We start from the raw sequence: 20,343 nt of genomic DNA on the forward strand, positions 1-20,343 counted from the left end.
GTTTGGTTTCTCCCGAGGCCTCTCTGCTCGGCTTACAGATAGCCACCCTTCCCCCTGTGTCTTGTCTCCATGTGGCCCTGTCTCTGTAGGCACACCTCCCCAGTGTCTCGGACAGTTATGGGAAACTAGCCATATTGGTTCCTACCCCATCCTTAGGCCCTCACTGAACCTTAATTAACCTCTTAACCTCTTTGATGGCACTGTCTCTAAATACAGGCACCCTGGCCCGGGGTTAGGACTTCAACATATGAATTTGGGAGAGACAAAATTCAGTCTCTAACACCCCAAAATCAGGGTTTGTCAACCACAACGATATTGACATTTTGGATCAGATCATTCCTGGTGGTTGGGAGCTGTCCAGTGCATTGTAGGATGTTGATCCCTGGCCTCTCCCCACTAGATTCCAGAAGCCCCCACCTCTCCCCAGTTGCGACAACCAGAAAGGTCTCCAGGCATTGCCATATGTCCCTTGGAGAACATAAACCCCCATGGAGAACAAATGTCCTAGACCCTTTTTATAACATGAGAACAACTTGAAGAGATTGCAGAATGTGTAGGTTTGAAATTTTCATCATGAAGAGAGTAAATTCATTGAGAAAAAGGATTCTGGGAGCAGAACTGAGGGGCTCATCTGTGACTATGGGTTTAATACAATACCAGCCCCTGGGTGACTTCCTCCAGCAGTGAAAGAATATGGATACTCGAGTCATCTGGGGCTACCCAGATCTGAGTACCAAACAGATGGAATAAAGAGAGGAGAGAAGAGTGAGAGGTGTACGCTTCCAGTTATGGACTAAAGAAGTCACAGGGATGAGAGGCACAGCAGAGGGAATAGAGTCAATGATACGGTAATAGTGTTGTGTGGTGACCGATGGCAGCTACACCTGCAGTGAGCACAGCACAGAGACTTAGCAAATCACTATGTTGTGCACCTGAAATTAATGTAACACGTATATCAACTACGTCTCAATAAAAATAAATAAGTAATCAGATAGCTAGATAGAGACCTACAAACATAGAAAGGGAAGAGAGGTCAGAAACCCCACCTGGTGATTTCCAAGCAACTGAGAACCCCCATGTGTGTCCTCCCATGAATACCAAGGTCCTACACTGTTGACTGACATCAAAGGCACAGCGAGCCAGGATCCTACTCCCCAGGGTCTGAGCTGTTCTAGAACACAAATGCCACCTCCAGGTCTGACTCTGTCCACTGAAAGGCAGGGCTTTCTGCTGCCTTTTCTTCTGCCGCTCTCTCAATGCCGCCCCAAGACAGCACCACTTAAATATTAATCTTAACATTAGAGAGGCTCTGGCCCCCCACTGTGTCTATCCGACAGCTCTTTTCTCCCCTTGCCCATCATGGCTCACTCTGAAAATTCCCCAACTGGGGGCCTCTGGTTGCAACCAGATGGCTCTCACACTTTGTGCAACTAAGTGCTGCAACTTGTCCCTAGGTAGCCCCCTCTGCAGGGCTCCCTGTGCTCGCAGCTGCCTCAGAAAAAGCAAAGGGCCCCTTCAAAAGACCAGTGATGTGTTCAGAACAACAGGGAGGCCTCATGGCTCACTCCCCCAGCGCAGGCCAAACTCAAGGGGAGAGTAAATCTGAAGTGCTTGGGGTTTTGTTGGTTTTTTGTTTTATTTTAAGGTCAGACTGAAGTGACTGGGGGACAAGGGGGGTGGTTCCTTTAAGGGCATGTTGCAACTAAAAGGATGCTTCCCCTCATTCCACATTGCATGATGAAATGTGGAAGCCCCAACTCCCTGATTCAAGTCTAGACCACTTCCTGAGAGATCCAATCTTCCAAACATTCTCTCACAGTAGTTAAAAATGTGGGCAAGAAAGGAAACAATCCTATTACATTAATAATGTGATTGTGAACTCTCAAATTCTGGCTAAACTCACTGATCGCCACAGAGACCCTTTGGCACCATGGAGCGATGGGCAATGCAATCATTTTATTGTGCAGAGAGCTTGGTTTCTGGAAAAGCGTGTGCATGCGTGCTTGTGTGCACACACACAAGTGTGCACTCTATCACTCTCTCTGCTGATACAATCACGATAGGAATCTTTTTAAGAACAGGGGGAAACAATGTAGGTATGAATCCCTGCTCACATTAATCCAATCGAGGGCTCCAATGGTCTGTTCTAAGCAGACCTGCCAATGTTAGTATCCGTACAGACTCCCATGGAGCAATTATATTCCTGTCACATGCACATACATGCACACACACACACACACACAAGAAAAAGGAAAATGTCTGCAAACAGGAGGAAGTTGTATAAGGAGCAGAGCATAACCGGCCGCTGACGCTGCTTCTTTCTTTATTCCCTAATTTCTCATCCTTTCATTGCTGGAGGCACCTGAGCCAGAGAGAAAATAGATGTGAGAAGACCCAAATCAATCAATGTTTCCACGGCTGTGGTTCTTATAAACATTCCATCGGAATGGCCATACATAGAGGCTGAATTAAAGTTTTAGACTCTCAAGCCTCCCTATTATTTATATGCTGCTGAGCCATCTATGCATCTGCACGTCCCTCCCTGGGCTTCTGAAAAAGATGGATAATGGAGAGCCGGGCTGTAAGTCAGATCCTAACAGTTCATGCAAGGAGTTTGTCTCCCCATCCCTGCAGGCTGCCGCTGTCTGCACAGTCATTTGGTGAAGGCTGGCCATGCTCCGGGTCTCCTGTTTGCCTCTCCGATTGATTCATTCTTTAATGCAACATATGGTTATTAAGTGCCTCCCATGTGCCAGGCACCGTGTGAAAATAGATGTAATACCTCTGGTAGGAGCATTTAAAGGAGACAGACACCAAGCAATCATCCAAATAAATGTGCAACCATAACTGGGTGAGCATGAGCAATGTGGGGATCTGGGGTGCCAGGAGGAAGGAGAAGTGGGGGGGGCTGGCCTTGGCCGAGCTCCAGGAAGGCTGCCCTGAGGAAGGGACAAGAAGCTGACAGGTGGGTTGTGGGTAGGTGCCAACAAGGTGGGGAGGCACCCTGGGAAATTCAAGGCAGGAGAGGCAGTGGGTGCAGGAGTCCCACGGTCAGGGGGAGCCAGCCTCCTGCGGCTTGTTCTAGAAATGGGCTGTGGTGTACCTGGGAGCAGAGGGCAGAGAACAAACAAGAGGCAGGCAGCTGCCGGACCAGGTGATACCTTCAATGGAGGGAGGACAGGGGGTGAAAAATCAGGTGAGTCTTTCAGAAAGATCACTCTTTCAGTGAATGGGGGAAAGACCATGGGGAGAATAAGAATCAGTTCTGAGGTATGGTGATCGCCCCAGTGCAAAGAGGGTTGGGATGAGGGTGGTGGCAGGACCAGCTAGAGGGTCACTGTCAAGAGCCACATAAAAAGTAAAACAGCAACATTCATAAGAAATAGGACGTGGAAGGTGAGAAAGGGCAAGGACGAAGGTGGGTCCCAGCAGCCTGGCTTGTCCTATGCTGAGATGCTGTGATGCCTTTCAGAAGGAATGAAGGAACTGATATTTATCAGGCCCCCTGCCAGGGCCCAGTTTCTGTCTTAGGCACCTTCCAATACGAGTGAATCTCATTCACACAGTGGGGCTGGAGTAGGGAAGGGATTGGGATGGAAAGCCAGCAAAACCACCTTCTAGAAGTAGATCTTCATCGAACAACAGGCATGAACAGTTTCTCCCAGGGCAACGGAAGCAATATGAAGAAAGAACATCACCTGATTTTAATGATAATCTGCCCAATTCTGACCAGACTGACCAGGACTGAGCTAGGTACTAAGGGGATCTACTACACGGTAGCTGAAAAAAAGAAAGGTTTGGGGTTAAAAGACACAAGAAGTCGGGGGAGGGAGGAAGCAGAGAGGAGCAGAGCAGAAAGAGGAGGAGGAGTGGGGCACTGAGGGAGAGCTCAAGGGGAAGATAGGGACCCAGAGTATCAAGGGGAGGGAGAAGGTGCACAGAGATAGAACACCTAAGAAGATGGAGAGGAAGAGAAACTGGTGCAGATGTGATGGAATTACTAAGGAAATTGTGGGTCCCCTGTGGAGCCACATCGCCACCTGGTGTAGTGACCAAATGACCAACTGACCTACAGGACCCCAGGCACTAGACCACAGTGTCTTCAAGAGCCACCAAGATAGTGCAGCGTTGGAGGGGGCAGTGACTTGAACATTTGTGTGAAGAGCTGCTGTAGGAGTCTCACCTTTCAAGTTACCTTTTATTCAAATAAAATGGACTTGACACCACTTTCCTTCCACTAGCCTCTTTTTGTGACCCAGTTGGTGAGCCCTGGGCCATCCAGTTACCACTGGCTCGATGCCAGCATGTGACATCTTCCATCAAGGTAACTCATGGGCGTTTGTGGCATCATCATAAAAGGAGGGCCCCCGCCGCACCCCCAGGAGGACACGCACTTGACATTTCACCTGAAGTGGCAACACCTGGAAAGCATCCAGCACGAGGCCTGGCATGTAACACATACCTAATGTATAACAAATGTGGCACGCGTCCCCCTGGCCTGCTGACTACAGCGCAAACCTGATTTTAAAAGACAGCGAAGGTACTAGAAATCTGAAATAGGTGCCCACCTCGAATGTGCCACAAAGGCCCTACAGCAGCATCATCCTGAGCCTCTGCTTCCCGTGGGCAGCAAAGGCCACCTCCCGGAAAAGCTCAAATGGCTCTGCACTCCCACAACTCATGAGCCCAGATTTCATGCTCAGATGCTCAAATACCTAGGGTTTTCTAATATGAAACAGAGTCTGTTTACATTTGGCTTTTTAAAAACCTATCTCTTAGCCTTCCCCCAGCCTCATCCCCTGAGGCTCCCCTCTGTGCTGGATCTGGTTTCCTGCCGGGCAGTAAAACCTTGACTCACAGCTCAAACTTTGATCCCAAATTCCGTATTTTCTCTTTAGCAAGTGTCCGTTCTCTCCCTTTCTGAGCACACAGGCTGGGGAACATAGAAGATGCTCAATCCCAGGGAATGAACTGAATTTGCTAGGAAGGTGGAATCGTAGTGTAAAATAACCTGTGCGTAAATAATTACAGCAGTTGTTCTTTTCTTTGCAAATGTCTAATTTGGACAAATAATAAAAATGCCTGGGAATAGGTATCCAGAAATCGACAGTGTTTGTCAGGCAGTGAAATTAAAGGATGCTTTTTTTATATTTTAAGTGTGCATGTTCTAATTTTCTAATTTTCCACACTGAAAATACATTACCTATGTAACACGAGGAGAAAATATCACAGGTGCTTTTATAGGCATTTTACTTGTATCATCACAATTCCAATCATGTTGCTGATTACCGAGGGAAACAATACCCATGCTGTGTGTACAGCTGTTGGGGCAGAAGGGTAACTGGTAACATTAAGAAAAGGCTGACTTTATTAAGGGTAATTTTTAAGTGAAGGAGCATATGGAGGGAAAAGATCCAGTCTTATTAGAAGAGAAGACTTTTTTAAAAAGTTTATTTAAGAGAGACCCAGAGACACAGACAGAGGGAGAAGCAGGCTCTCTGCAGGGAGCCTGATGTGGGATTTGATCCCAGGATCCCAGGATTATGACCTGAGCCAAAGGCAGATGCTCAACCACTGAGCCACCAGGTCCCCGGAAGAGAAGACTTTTAAGACACAAGAAATAACCATCATAAGAAGGTGCACTGCTAATAAAACTTTTTAAAAGGATAATTGCATCTTTTGACATACAAAAAAAAAAAGAAAACCTTTTGGGATGGTAAAAATTTTATAACATCTCTAGGTTTATTAATAGAGTGTAAATCATCATTAATCCATGTGTGAAGGGATAAAAAGTCTTAAATATACAGTAAAAAAGCAAACCACCAGTATTCTGAGCTCCAGCCTTATAAATAGTTAGCATTTCCTCCAAAAACATTTAGGAACAAATGAAAGAATTTATTGTAGCTGGATTGTGACAATGCTCAAGAACTCAACAGTGAGCCTACCTAGACAGAAGCACTTCCAAACCAAGGCTTGAACCTGTCCATCATCTTGGGGATTTTTCTCTGTTGTCTAAGTGTTTCTAGAAGTCTTCTCTCGGATTTGCCTTCTGAACTAGGTCACAAACCAGTCACATGAAAAAAAAAATCCACCTCTTTGTCATTTTTTTAGCTTTGTCTTTATAAATGTCTTTTTTTCATGATGCTTTTGGCCACTAGAGGGTGGATTTTACCTACGATCTAAGCCAGCTGAACTAAGGAAAAAAAATGTTACTCAGGAGTTTAACAAAGGAGAGGCAAAATGAAGCGATGTTTTACAAAAGGGAAATGTGGGCACAAGGGGATGTACATATGTAAAGAAAAGATATTTCCTTTACTAATAATGTTAAGCTTTATTTCCTTACAGCTTACAAAAACTCACCAGGATATCTTCTAAATGTAGCTACCGTTAAAATTATTCCTATAACACTATGATTAAAGCACTAAGATCCAAGATTGAGTACAATGACAAGCTCATATTTTCAATTTTCATTTTAAAGATCATCATGGTTTGTGTCTCCTCATAAACAAAATGTTTTAATGAAATAATCCTATGACCTCATCTGACTAGCATGTTTACAAATACCCATAAAAATGGTGTGGTAGATGCTTGTGATAAAGAGAATGATGAAGAGATTTGGGGGGGAAAAAAGTAGGCTCAAAGCCCTCACTTTCTAGAAGTTGCTCAGTATGGAATGCACCCAGACCCAAAGGGCCCCGCTCAGGCCAACAGGGAAGCATTGGGAAGAAATCACAGATTAAATTTCTATGACTTTACTTTGGAGAGAAAATAAATCTTAGATGATTATTTTCTTGCAAGTATGTATATGAACAAAAAAGAATTTCTAAAGGTAAAAGTACAGGAAAGTTTTTTTTAATGCTTCATTCCTTTTAACTTCTTTCACAAGGTGTCGCTTAAATTTGATTTTAATTTACTTACTCGATTATCACCAACTATTCTTTGGAGGTGTTTGCCCTTGAAAGGGCTTGTGTCTGCTCATCACGCTATACCAGTGGTTCTTGTCGTGTGATCCCAAGACCAGCAGTATCAGTATCACCTGGAAACTTGCCTGGAGATGCAAGTTCTCAGGTTCCAACCAAGACCTACTGACTCAGAAACTGTGAGTGGAGACCAGAACCCTGGTTTAATAAGCCCTCAATGTGATTCTAAGGCACAGTGAAGCCGGAGAGCCATTGAGCTTATACAAAGCATACAACATCTCCCACAACCCCTGGTTCTCAAAAGGGCAGGAAGTATAGGAGTTATCTATAGCAGGTGCCAGATGTGGCACGGTAATATTTTTTATATCTCTGGCTTCCCTTCAGCATATCAAAAAAAAAAAAAAAACCCACAAAACACACAGTCAGAACATGTACCAGTCACAGGCATATAAATAAACCAACATTAAAATCGGTCAGATGACCTACCAACCAGAGATGCATAGACTAAATGAAACTATACTCCTCTCCAATTCGCTTAAGGGAAGAAAGCAATGCAGAGGAATCCCAAACTCACATAAAATGCCAAATTCGGGGGGGGGGGGGCGATGAGGGAAGGTAATTAGGTTATAGAAGTGGCAAAAATTGGGGATCCCTGGGTGGCTCAATGGTTAAGCGTCTGCCTTCAGCCCAGGGCCTGATCCTGGAGTCCCGGGATCGAGTCCCACATCAGGCTTCCTGCATGGAGTGCATGGAGCCTGCTTCTCCCTCTGCCTGTGTCTCTGCCTCTCTCTCTCTCTTTCTCTCTTTCTCGATCTCTCTCTCTCTCTCTGTCTCATGAATAAATAAATCCTTTAAAAAAAAGTGGCAAAAATTTACTTCTCCCTATAGGACTGGGAATCATATATGTCTAATCAGAATGTGGAATTTAAGAAACAAAGGAGTAAAGGAAAATAAGAGAGAGGCAAACCAAGAAACAGATTCTTAACTATAGAGAACAAATTGATGGTTACCAATGGGGAGGTGGGTGGAGGGATGGGTTGAATAGGTGATGTGAATTAAGGAATGCATTTGTGATGAGCACCAGGTGTCGTATGGAAGTGTTGAATCACTATATTGTATACCTGAAACTAATATTACACTATATGTTAGCTAACTGGAATTTAAATAAAAACTTTTGAAAAATATGTAATGGCTACACATTTTGTATGTTAGCCCTTATACTTTATCACAGAAATTCAAAATATGAAGTAGACACACATAAAATAATTATTAATTAAGGGAGGAAAAAAAGAAACTTATTGAGAAAAGTAACCACCAGAACTGTACCTTGAGGCAATTGGATTACAAAGAAAATTTCTAAATGCAATTGAACTGGAATCAGAACTCAATTAATTTGAGCAAATCATGAGTTGTGTTCCTATTGCTTCTACTGAGTGATCATTAAGGATGCCTAAAAATAGGGCACTTATTCATTTAAGACGTTATAAAAGCAGTGAAAAATCAAAAGTGTAGATCCTAGTAGAATATGAATATAAATAATCGAAAGTAGAAAATAAAACATCCTTGAAATAAAGCAGAGAAAGGCTCAATCTATACACTTGTGAAAAAACTGTGAAGTAAGAAACGAATTGTCTCCTAGACATTCCTTAACTCTCGAGTAGACAAGTTCAGTGGGACCTCATGTTTCACTCAAGCCATCGGAACTGCACACCATTTTTATTTTTCAACTATCCTCCTTAAACCCATTTAAGGAATGAGTTTAATAAATATATTTATATATTTATTAAACTCATTCACATTTCTCACATATGATTATGGTTATTATTTAAAAAAATGGCCATAAATTCTCTGTAGCTCCTCCCATTGAGAAAAGGAATCTATAGCCCTATGACATGCCTGTGCCAATGAGACATTAGCAAACATAACAGAGGAAGAGACTTTAAAGAAGGTTTGTGCATTGGGCTTGTCCTCCCTTGCTCCCTTTGGAACCCAGCTGCCATGCGAAGAAGCCCGGACTGGTCTGCTGGATGATGTCATCCAAGACTGTCATCCAAGACTGGCCAACCCCCAGATGACTTGCTAGATGACCACAAAAGCACAAGTGAGCACACCTAACACCATATGAAGCAGAGAAGAGACACTCCAACTAAGCCCTGCCCAAATCATCAACCACAGAATCCTAAGCAATAAAAGATTGTATTAAGCCACCAAATTTTGGAATGGTTTGTTATACAGCAGTAACTAATGAGACAGAGGTTTAATTACCAGAGACAGTGCCTAACTGAAAGGGATAAAACCACAGACAACTTTTAGGCATCAACAAACTATTAGGAAAGCTATTTTTAGGGGATAATCGATGAAGGGGAGTTGTCCCACAATCAGGCCACCATACACATATACCTTAGTCCACACTTTTAGTTGGGCTTATCCCGTCTAAAAAACATATTTTTGAATTAAACCTCAGACATTCACTCTGATACGTATCATCAGAAACCATCTGGTACTGAAAAAAAAATGAAACATGATTCTGATCATCATCAACAAATCAAGACTTCAGTCCAAACAGCTAACGATCTCTCTAGGCAACTCCTATAAAGCTAAATGGGGTTTTAAATGGAGCCCTTGTGGCATTGCATAAGGAAGCACCTGATGACACAGGAGAGGACAAGCTGCTCCACAAAATCAGCAAGTGCTTTGCGTTGACAATGTGCTGGGATGAAAAAAGAGGTCATGTATCGCTCTGCTGCGGGCAAACCTATGAGTTCTGAATCTTCATTAAAACTGAAGCAATTTTATAAAAAGCACTCAGCATATGCAGCAACTTTCACCATGTGCCCTTAAATTGAAAATTAATGACTGTGACAGAAAACCAACACAACAAATGCAGGGCATTGTCCGCAGGTATTTTTTAGACAAATCCAAATCAATAAAGAATTTAAAAGCACAGTGAAGACTAAAAGGCCAGGAGAAAAAAGTAGAACATGCAGACAAGTCTCCTTCTGGGTTGCCTATTTGGGACTGGGCATGCAGGCTGCCATGGGTCACCATATATCTCAGACATGACCTACAACAGCATTTGTCACAGGGGCTCCCCCCCTGGGGTTCTGAAGCCCAGCTGACAACAGAGCACTGCCACTGAACCACTGCTGTGGGGAGGAGTGACACCAGAAGCCAGGACATCTGAGCTGTCACCAGGCAAAGAAGAAAAAAACAAAAACAAAAGCCAACTGTGAAGAGGAAAGAATATTTCAGGGACATTGCCAGAGCCAGGTGGAAAGAAACAGTATACGACATACCCTTTATGGCATATGACAATCAATGCAGGAGACTTTCAGGTTCTGGTGGTAAGAAGAAAGGTCAAATTGCTTCTAGGCATCAGGGCCCCAGGGATTGAGAAGCACCAATCAAGAGAGACTACCTAAGCGGAAGAGTGACACATCTGTCATGTGGCCATGTCTGTATTTCTCATTTGAGCCCCGGGGGAGCAGTTTCTGTAAAGAGGCACAAGCCACAGACATGGGGGCAGATTCAGTCCTGAGTCTCAGTCCCAGGAAGCCCTCGGCAGCAATTTCGATGGAGCTGAATCTCCAGTGCCACCCAAGGGGAAGGGGCCCACCTACCCACGAGCAACTCAATCTCTCTGCAAGTCAGAACTGTGCTTCTCTGTGCTGGGAAGCATGGAACCATTGGTCAGGAGCCACTCGCTAGACCACAACCAAGCCTCATGTCAGCAGCTGTGCAGAGACAAGAGGAGTCTGGAAGCTGCTGCCTCTGATTGGCTCAGACACAAGTGAGTGCCCGGGTTCACACGTAGGTTCACAGGTAGGCTTCTGCTGAGAGTCTACCTATCGGTCAAGAGCTTCAGTGCTAGACAAACCCAGTTAAACTTCTCCATCCTTGAATTTACAAATAGGAATTCTAGGGGACCTGGGTGGCTCAGTCAGTGAAGAATATGCTTTCACCTTAGGTCATGATCTCAGGGTCCTGGGATTGAGCCCCACATCTGGCTCCCTGCTCAGCGGAGAGATGCTTCTCCCTCTCCCTCTGGCTGCTGCTCCCCTTGCTTGTTCTCTCTCTCTCTCTCTCTCTCTCTCTCTCCCCCTCTGTCAAATAAATAAAAAAAAATATTTTTTTAATAAATAAAATAAAAATGGGAATTTTATAACCTGGGGTTAAGTAAGAGAGAATATCTGTCAGGTGACTGACCGGCATAGAGTCCCTGATGCCAGCAGTTCTCTTCTCACAGATGCGATCTACTTAGGCAAAGCTGCCTGGATGGAGAGCCTTACCTGGATCAATACAGCTGAATCAATGTCCTGATGAATCCCAATTTACTGTGTTCATTTGGCGTAGCTATAAAAGACTACTGCTTAGAAAATCTGCTAAAAATATTTCATTTTTCAGTCCTTTACTTATCACTAGTGAGTCAAAACCATAGTTTGATCCCATGTCCTGGTTTACCCTGAGATAACAGAGATAACATGAGATATACCTCATGGTCTTGGGCCCAAAAATGGTCCTACCCCTCCTACTTAAGACCTGTGTGGGATCCAAGCACCATCCCACTTACAGAGCTCTGCCCAGCACCGGGCACTTTAATAGTCATCACTGAAGCCACCGAGAGCTCAGGCTGCAAGCAACCACTTAATCCTGTAAGAAGGTGGACCTGTACCCACTATGGCCATGGAGACGGAGCCCACCTCTACTCCCACTCTAGACTTGAACCTCATATGAAAAGAATCTGGGCACAGATTTACTAATTCCTCACCTATCTTCCCCAGGGAAAGGCAGAGCTGACCTCTGCACGACTTCTTCATTGTTTTATAGATTTTTTTTAAGATTTTATTTATTCATGAGAGACACAGAGAGAGGCAGAGACATAGGCAGAAGAAGAAGCAGGATCCTAGTGGGGAGCCCGATGTGGGAATAGATCCCAAGACCCCGGGATCACACCCTGAGTCAAAGGCACTCAACCACTGAGCCACCCAGGTGCCCTCGTTTTATAGATTTCAAAGTGTAATACTATCTGCATCTTCTCATTTGAGCTTTATGGTTTTATCCCCATTTTGTAGAAAAGGAAACTAAGGCTGCCAGAGGCCAACAGCACAGCTGTTCAGTGACAAAGCTGAGACCTGATGTCTAGAATTCTCGGCAAGCCGGAAAACATCAGCGATGGGATCATCATTAACTCCCAACCACAAAACAAGAGTCAATGGCTTCGTTACAAAAGAGTTTCAAATACATCCCCACCTGACCCCCATGGCCATGAACTTCACGAGGAGCTCCTGCAATTCTGTGCTGGCAGGGCTTCATGTAGAGCCAACCTCAGAACGCCCTGCTTAGTGACGCAAGTTATCATCAGTTGCCATTCCCAGCCTGCATTCCAGGTAAGATGATGTTAAATGCTTTCTGCTGTCCTCACACATTTGTTCTAAAATCTACAGCCAGCACGTAACTCTCTTCCTTTTCAACAATGGTTCAGCCACAAATGAGCTCTCTACTACCTGAATTTTAAGCAGAGCGGTGGGAGCTGAAGGAAGAGAAAGCCTCTATAATTAAAGGCCGGTTCATCAACACTTTCATACATACGGATTAGCTATTTAAAGTGAGGTTAAAAAAGCAGCCTTGTGGATAGATTTTTAGCATCAAGAATCTCATAAAAATTCCGTATGCTGCACCAGCAAGTGCCCTTCACTCATTACTGGTGTCCTTTCCCCCTTCTAGTACTCCCTCAGGTCACTAGCCTAGAGAAGGCAAATATCACTAATTCTCCCTGAATGCCCCCAAAATGAGAATCAAAACAAAATGGAGATGAAGTATGGCCATGTTAGGAGCTGTAGACCCCACTGGGGCAGACTCCTCAGCGTCCTGAGGTGTGGGAGGCTAAAGGCTCCTTCTGCACATTTTCCTGTTTCTCTGAGTTCCCCAGGTTGAAGCTGGTGGGGTACCTCTGTCTGCATTCTGAGCTTTCTCCACTGCATTCGGCTGACAACCAAACTTTGATGATTCCCCCTGTTGAATAGATCTTAAGGGTCCAACCTTTCATTCCCACTGCCACAGTTTCAAACCCTCACTTCCACTCGCCTGAGCTTCCTAACTCATCTGCTCTTATCATCTCTTCTTGACTGTAATTCTAGCTATCCGTAATATGTGATAATCTGTCATCCTACCAGAATCATCTTTCTTCCCCCCTTCTTCCTAGAATCACTCATTCTCCCTAGAAATCCCCCAGTTCTATTGGGATAATCTGCCTAAAACACAGATCAGTTCCCATATGATGCAAAATATCCCCCAAGCCTTCATTTTGTAAACTCAGCATCTAGATTCTCTCCAGCGTGCCCCAGTGAGCATTAAAGTTTTGCTGCTCATTACTGGGCCCCGTGCATCTCGTCCTGCAGCCAACTACACCTACTGTTCTTCACACGTCCCACCTTCTCCTCCTCCCACCTTCACCTTTTGTTCCAAAGTATCCTTCCCCCACATATAAATCCGCAATACTTCCCTGTCCAATGAGCTGGAAATTCTGAGCTCTTGTTAATTAAAAATTTCAACCGACTGAGCTTTCCATATTTTGAGCATTTCAGTTAAATCCAGGCAATGCTCTCCAACTGAGGGCTACCGGGGATCCACCTGTCAGGTTTATCCCTCATTGCAGCAAGGAGAACACATGTCATGGGAACCATGGGTGTCTCAGTAAAAGGGGGTTTGGTACTACTTACAGGATATGAACTCCAACTGGATTATCTGGGGAGGGTCCACTGTAGAGTGGGTGTCAGAAAGCAGGAGCCATTCTATACATGAGTATCTCAATAAATCGTGTCTACACCAAGGACAAGCTAGCTACAAGGCTGTAACTGGTAAAGAAGCAGCTGCCCTCAATTTATTTGTGAGAGAAGGGGAATTTTGTGGGTTGCAGGGTGGTATTTTGTGGGTTGCAGGGTGATCTTGTTTTTGTCTGTACTTAGAATTCTTAAATGGTCTTGTCTGTCTTGCTTTATTATGGCCTATGAGTGACCATGTCTGATGTCACTTCCTGTGGGATTGTTCATATCCCCATGTCCAGCAAGAGATAGAGTGGCCCAGCTGTGAGCATCGGACCAGTTCCTAACGCCTCCAACGAGCTCCCACATATCAGTATTTGCTCTTGTCTTTCTCAGCTCTTACTGCCATCATGATGTCAATGTAGAGATCGAAATTTTTTCCTTAGGTACAGCACAGATTATGAAGAGTTACTATAGCTGTTAGCTAGGTAGACAGGATGTTACTTGGGATCCCAATGGTGAGGGCAGATATTAGGATTTGAAATAGAACAAAAGTTGGGCATGGTTAACAGGTTTGAATGTGGGGAAAGGAGATATAATATATTTTATGCAATCTATAATTCTTAGGAATACTGTGATATGTAGACCCGGAACCCCTTAGAGCTTATCAAACACAAGAATTGTCTCCATCTTAGTGAACCTAATAAAGTTTTCTGGTTCATGAAAGATGAAAGTTGTCCACTGCGCTTATCCAAGAATCTAAATGCAATTAAGCATTTATTAGCAAGCCAAAATGTCTTCATACCTTGTAAGTGTGCTTTTTTTCTTTATGGCTGTTGAATTGCTACTAAAATACTAAGCAGTAAGTCTTATCTTAGATTATGTTTCCAGAAGACACTATCAGAGTGTTGGCATTGCCAAGTCTGAGTCTGAAGGAAACAATGCCAGTGGCCTTTCAGGCCACAGAGACCAGAGATGCAGCCCACACATAAGGCCTTATATGTAAAAAGCAGAAAAAGCAATATCTGAAGTTCCTATAGTTTCCTTTTTTTAAAAAAAAAAAGATTTTATTTATTTATTCATGATAGACATAGAGAGAGAGGCAGAGACACAGGCAGAGGGAGAAGCAGGCTCCATGCCAGGAGCCCAACGTGGGACTTGATCCCGGGACTCCAAGACTGCGCCCTGGGCCAAAGGCAGGCGCCAAACCACTGAGCCACCCAGGGATCCCCTTTCATAGTTTCCTTAAAAAAAAAAAAAAAAAAAAAATTTATTTGGAAAAAGTAAACTTTCTCTCTTTCATAGTCTGGATGATCTAAATGAGTTACCGATCCAACGTTGAGAAGAATCAGCAGAGATGTATGACTGACAACTTGCCCCATGTCTATCTAGTCAGTGACAATCAATGAGCATCTAAGGTGACTCCCAAAGACAAAAAACTGATCTGTGCATATCCATGTAAAAATCCTCTAATGCCTTATATTTTAAATTCTTTTTTTTAAAGATTTTATTTATTTAGTCATGAGAGACAGACAGAGAGAGAAAGAGAGAGAGAGAGAGGCAGAGACACAGGCAGAGGGAGAAGCAGGCTCTACTCAGGGAGCCTGACACAGGACTCGATCCCGGGTCTCCAGGATCAGGCCCTGGGCTGAAGGCAGCACTAAACCGCTGAGCCACCCGGGCTGCCCTTTTTTTTTTTTTTCTTTTTAAGATTTAAATTCTTTAAATAGGAACTTAAGGCACATTCTACAATGGCACGGTTAATTCAATTCAACAAGCAAAGTCAGAGTAATGACTCAATTGCATTAAGCAGGGGCCAAGACCGGTGAACTCAGGCAAACTGTCTCCAATCAGGGATTCCTTCCAGTATTGGTTATCGTCCAAATGGCATCTACAGATGCCACCATTGTACTGAGAGTCCCTGAAACACCATGGCTCCCACCTGCGAGGACAATGGCACGCTCCCGGCCAGCTCCCCGCACTGTGGCACTTCCTTCCTCCAAGGCTTGCAGGGCTCCAAGTTCTCCCTTTCTTGAGTCTTGGGGAGATTTCAATTTGCAATTTTTTTTTTGGAGTATTTGTGGCCTATCACTTAACACTGTCACCAAAAGATAATATTTCAGTGATTACTCAGTGCTGACATTTTATTATTTAATATTAAAATCCCATCAGAAATCCCTAGCCTGATAAGCTAAAAATGAGGTTTGAAAATAAAGCACCTGGCAAATCTGATTTGCAGTCATCCAAATGGCATTTTGTCAGATGGGAACTAATTATCAACCTGACATGATTTCAATCTGCTGTCATTTTACAAAACGGGATCAGTTTGCTCTCTATAAAGATGATCAGGCTTGCCGCTTTTCAGCAAGACACCCAATTTCACCTATTCTCATGAGATTCTTCTATTATGCAAACTAGTGGTAAAGCAATTACATGCTCCAAAAGATTAAGACCAAAAATTTCACATTCAGAGAATTGTCATTTTCACCTCTTAAAATGTAAATTCTTGCCAGATGTTAAGATGCCTTTTTTACTTCACACAATGTCACCTAATGATCTGGGGAAGGTTGAACCCCTCTGCAAGCAATTTTATCTCCCAAGTTCGAGGAGAGAACTCTGACAATACTCCAAGGCTCTACCCCGGGGAGGCCACCTAATAAATGAAGGAATCATGGAAGGGAGAACATGTTTCTTCAGGTTTTTCAAGGCCACATAGTGACTGGACATTGGCTATTACCAAGCTAAATGCTCCAACTGGCCAGGAATGAAGGTGGAGTAGAGACCAGCAGGAGGAGAGAATAATATTTAAACAGAGATAGTCAACCCTTCTGCAGCTTAAGAAGAAATGCTGGAATGTCCACGGATGGAAAGAAAGGGGAATAGCTCTTATTACTCCATGCCAGGAAACGTGCCACGTGCTTGTCACACACAGCAGACCACGGTCAGCAACTTGTCCCCATCTAGGCCGTGACATCAACTGCTGTTGAACTGATGAACACCTAAGATGTTATTCATAAAAATAAAAACTGAGGTCCAGAGAAGTCCTCCTGTAACTTTCGTATGGAGACAGTCAATGGGAGGGGATCTCACAGATAGGATCTCACCTCCCAGTGTGGAAAGATGAAGAGTAGGAAATATATTTTCTATTTAGGACTCATATAAGCCTGCTCTAACATATTGATGAACTCTACTTCATAGTATTAAACATTTTAATAACAGTAAGCACACAAAGTAACATTTACCTTCAATAACTACGTTCCATTTAAAGTTTTAAAAATAAGCTAACTAATGGGATGCCTGGGTGGCTCAGCAGTTGAACGTCTGCCTTCAGCTCAGGGCATGATCCGGGGGTCCTGGGATCCAGTCCCCCATTAGGCTCTCTGCAGGGAGCCTGCTTCTCCCTCTCCCTTTCCCTCTGTCTCTGCCTCTCTCTCTCTCTCTCTCTCATGAATAAATAAAGAAACTCTTTCAAAAATAAATAAAGATAAAATAAGCCAACTAAATAGAAAGAAAAAGTTAATATGATTAAGAAAGGAAATCTGAGAAGAGGAAGAGAAAACGAAGCTCCCTTCTGGTCTTTGTGATATTGGATTTTTCTTTCAGTGGGGCTTCACTGGAGGAAGCACAACTCTCAGGAGTCTAGTAACAGAGTATGGTGGAAGTTCCTGACAGCACGATTTTGCTTCCAATGGCTGCCGAGGGGAATCATGCCATGCGTTACTATGATGTGCAGAGCGTGGGGAGCAGTGTACTTGTGAGTCATGATATGAGTGAGACTGCGTTCTCCCCAGCACAACTGTAGAGCTTGTTGCATTTGCAAACACAGTGGTCTCAGTGCTCTGCATTCCCAACAGGCAAGGGTACCATGTCCTTAGCACATCCAGCTCCATGACACACACACTGCCATGTGCATGGAAGAAAACTGGCCCTCCAGTGGGGAAGCCATTCCCATTTCCACCATGGCTCTGACAGGGGAGTATGGATGTAAGCACAGGAAAGTATCTCGTGGCATAGAGAGGTGTAGAAACTTCTTCACCTCAAGGTTTAATGGGAAACCCAAAAATGTTACTGTGATAGTTAATTTCATGTGTCAACTTGGCTAAGCCATGGCACCCAAATATTTTGTCAAATTCTAGTCTACATGTTGCTGTGAAGGTACTTTTTAGATGAGATTAATTGTTAAAGCAGTAGACTTTGAGTAAAGTGATGTGGGTTGGGCCACACTGCAGGCTCCCTGCAGAGAGCCTAATGGGGGACTGGATCCCAGGACCCCAGGATCATGCCCTGAGCTGAAGGCAGATGCTCAACTGCTGAGCCACCCAGGCATCCCATTAGTTAGCCTCCAAAATGTGGGTGGGCCTCATCCAATCAAAGGCAAATGTTGAGATTTCTTAAGAAAGAATTCAGGCTCAAAACTGTAACTCAGAAACCCTCCCTGAGTTTCCAGGCTGCCATCTTGCACCATAGATTGAGAACTGGCCAGTTCTCACAATTACATGAGCCAATTCCTTAAAATCAATCTCTTCCAAAATTTCTCTCTTTCTCCCTTCATATATATTTCTTTTATTTTTTGGATTTTATTTATTTAATTCAGAAAGAGAGCAAGTGAGAACATGAGCAGGGGGAGGGGCAAAGGGAGAGAGACAAGCAGACTCTGTGCTGAGCTCAGGGCCTGACATGGGGGCTCAATCTCATGACCCTGAGATCATGACCTGAGCTGAAATCAAGAGTCAGAAGCTAAACTAACTGAGCCACCCAGCACCCCTCCATATATATATTTCTTTGTCTGTTATATATATGTCATCATTATATATATCATACATATATATATAATGTCATCATATAAATGTCAATCCCATGATTGCTTAGAAAACCAGAGAATTAAGAGTCTACATGAAAAGATTCTTCAATACCCCTCAATGCTTAGTTGCATTTCCTAACTCCTTCATTGATTCATGAGTATGAGATATGTCCCTTGAAAGTTCTGGGCAGTGGAACCACAGCACCCAGGCTGGCATCTGCATTCAGTCCCCTGCTGGGCATGTGGCCACAGGGACACGACTGAAGCAAGTATGATGTAATTCATAAATGTGGCTCAACACTATCTACCTTGCACAAGGGGGCACTGAAAGAACCAGAGATGTGAAGCTCAAAATCTAGAAAGATCCATGCTCACTGAATGCTGGTTTTGGGCCATCATGGTTACACAAAGGTCACTGATAAAATATACTTCCTCCTACCCCCCAGTGAGGAGAAAGACAATTAATATAATGTTTTAAAGCCCAGGCAAGTGATCTCAACAGTGACTGTTGGAATTCAGAGAGAGGAAATCATATTTGGCCCAGAAGGAGAAGTTTGCAGGTGACACTGGGTGACAGGGGAAGGCACTGAGCGAGCAGAATTGGGATTCAAGCAAAACCAGGGAACAGGCCTCCACACTGATGGGTCAGGCACATGTGGAGGAGGATTCGCATTTCAAAGTATTCTGAAGACCTAGCTTGCCTGAGTATGGAGACACCTATGGAGACACCGGCAGAACAGAAGACACCAGAAAGAGCCACCTGTGTGCTTCTTTTTTAGGACCACAGAGGTAGGTTGTGCAGACACAGATTTTGACTAGGAATCCCTCTTGTCTCTGAGTCCCACAATTTACACAATTAAAAAAGAAATCAGTAAAATGCAGATGATCTTTGGAAAGTGAATGCCGGAACTTCTGAACATTTGCGGAGGGAGTCACAGGTCCTATAACACACTGTGCACAGAGCAAGAATTTCAATAGATGAGAAAATTCAAAATGGATTGCGTCTTGCTTTTTATGCCCAATAAATGGAAAAACATACTCCATTAACCTACCAACACGGTATTAAAAGATACGCAATCCAGTAAGAGCTCTGAAATGACCTCCAGTAAATCGTTAAAAAACAATTAAGCTGTTAGGAGATGAAGCCTGTTTTTCATTTTCTTATTTTGCTTACTTGCATTTTTCTTATTTTTTCACAATGACGGTCAACTGCTCATGAAGGGGGGCATAAGGGTGTTTTCAAACCCCAGCCACGAGTCAGTCTAAAGACAAAGTGGGTCATGCATGAGTGGTGTGCACTTACATGGACAAGTGAATGCATTCCAGGAGCAAACATCTGCTTGGATGCAAAAGAGAAGTTATAAGATGGGGGTGGGGGTGGGGGTGGAGCAAGGATTTGCATTCCACGATGGTACCAACCTGGATCACAGAGGCATTTGTAGCTGGTGCCCACGCTGCGGCAGGTGCCATGGGCGCAGGGGCTGAGCGCGCAGAAGTCCACCAGCTGGGCACACGCCGGCCCCGTGAAACCTGCGCTGCAGCGGCAGCTGAAGTGCACACCGTCCGCGTGGCAGGTGCCGTTGTTCTGGCACGGGGATGAGGCGCACGGGTCCACCTTTTCTTCGCAGGCCGAGCCGAAGTATCCTGCCCAAAAACACAGACAGGGGGATGGGTGAAAAAGCAATTAAACCGTGTTCACATGTCTTGCTAATAAACCGGGTCCATAGTTCTTAAATGTTCCCCATGGTGAAGCGATCAATTCACCGAACAGTTTCCAGGTAGTGACAACCCAACGATATGGGTAAGGCAGGTCTTCTTAGCTTTGGGACCCGGGGGTTAAAATATGAAGCTCTGTGCTTCC

At 44.1% G+C, this 20,343-nt stretch overlaps 1 protein-coding gene and 1 long non-coding RNA gene across 7 annotated transcripts in view; one reads left to right on the forward strand and one right to left on the reverse strand.

The window, feature by feature from the left end:
- The window catches only part of DNER (delta/notch like EGF repeat containing), a 312,868-nt gene that overhangs the window by 43,991 nt on the left and 248,534 nt on the right, over positions 1–20,343 (reverse strand). The window contains exon 8 of the mRNA XM_025463331.3: positions 19,902–20,126. Within this exon, the coding sequence (XP_025319116.1) occupies positions 19,902–20,126 (225 nt within the window). The remainder of the gene's footprint in view (positions 1–19,901; positions 20,127–20,343) is intronic.
- Positions 2,456–20,343, forward strand: part of LOC112669858 (uncharacterized) — a 59,485-nt gene continuing 41,597 nt past the window's right edge. For 2 of the 6 annotated variants that reach the window (XR_007405859.1, XR_003142609.3), the window contains exon 1: positions 17,274–17,435. This is a non-coding gene — a long non-coding RNA (uncharacterized LOC112669858). Of the gene's footprint in view, positions 2,582–6,914; positions 7,100–11,992; positions 12,308–17,266; positions 17,436–20,343 lie in introns of those variants that run through there. The other 4 variants (XR_007405858.1, XR_007405860.1, XR_003142610.3 and 1 more) reach the window with 4 other exon arrangements.

Source organism: Canis lupus, chromosome 25, assembly GCF_003254725.2.
Source record: "Canis lupus dingo isolate Sandy chromosome 25, ASM325472v2, whole genome shotgun sequence".
Classification (NCBI taxonomy): domain Eukaryota; kingdom Metazoa; phylum Chordata; class Mammalia; order Carnivora; family Canidae; genus Canis; species Canis lupus.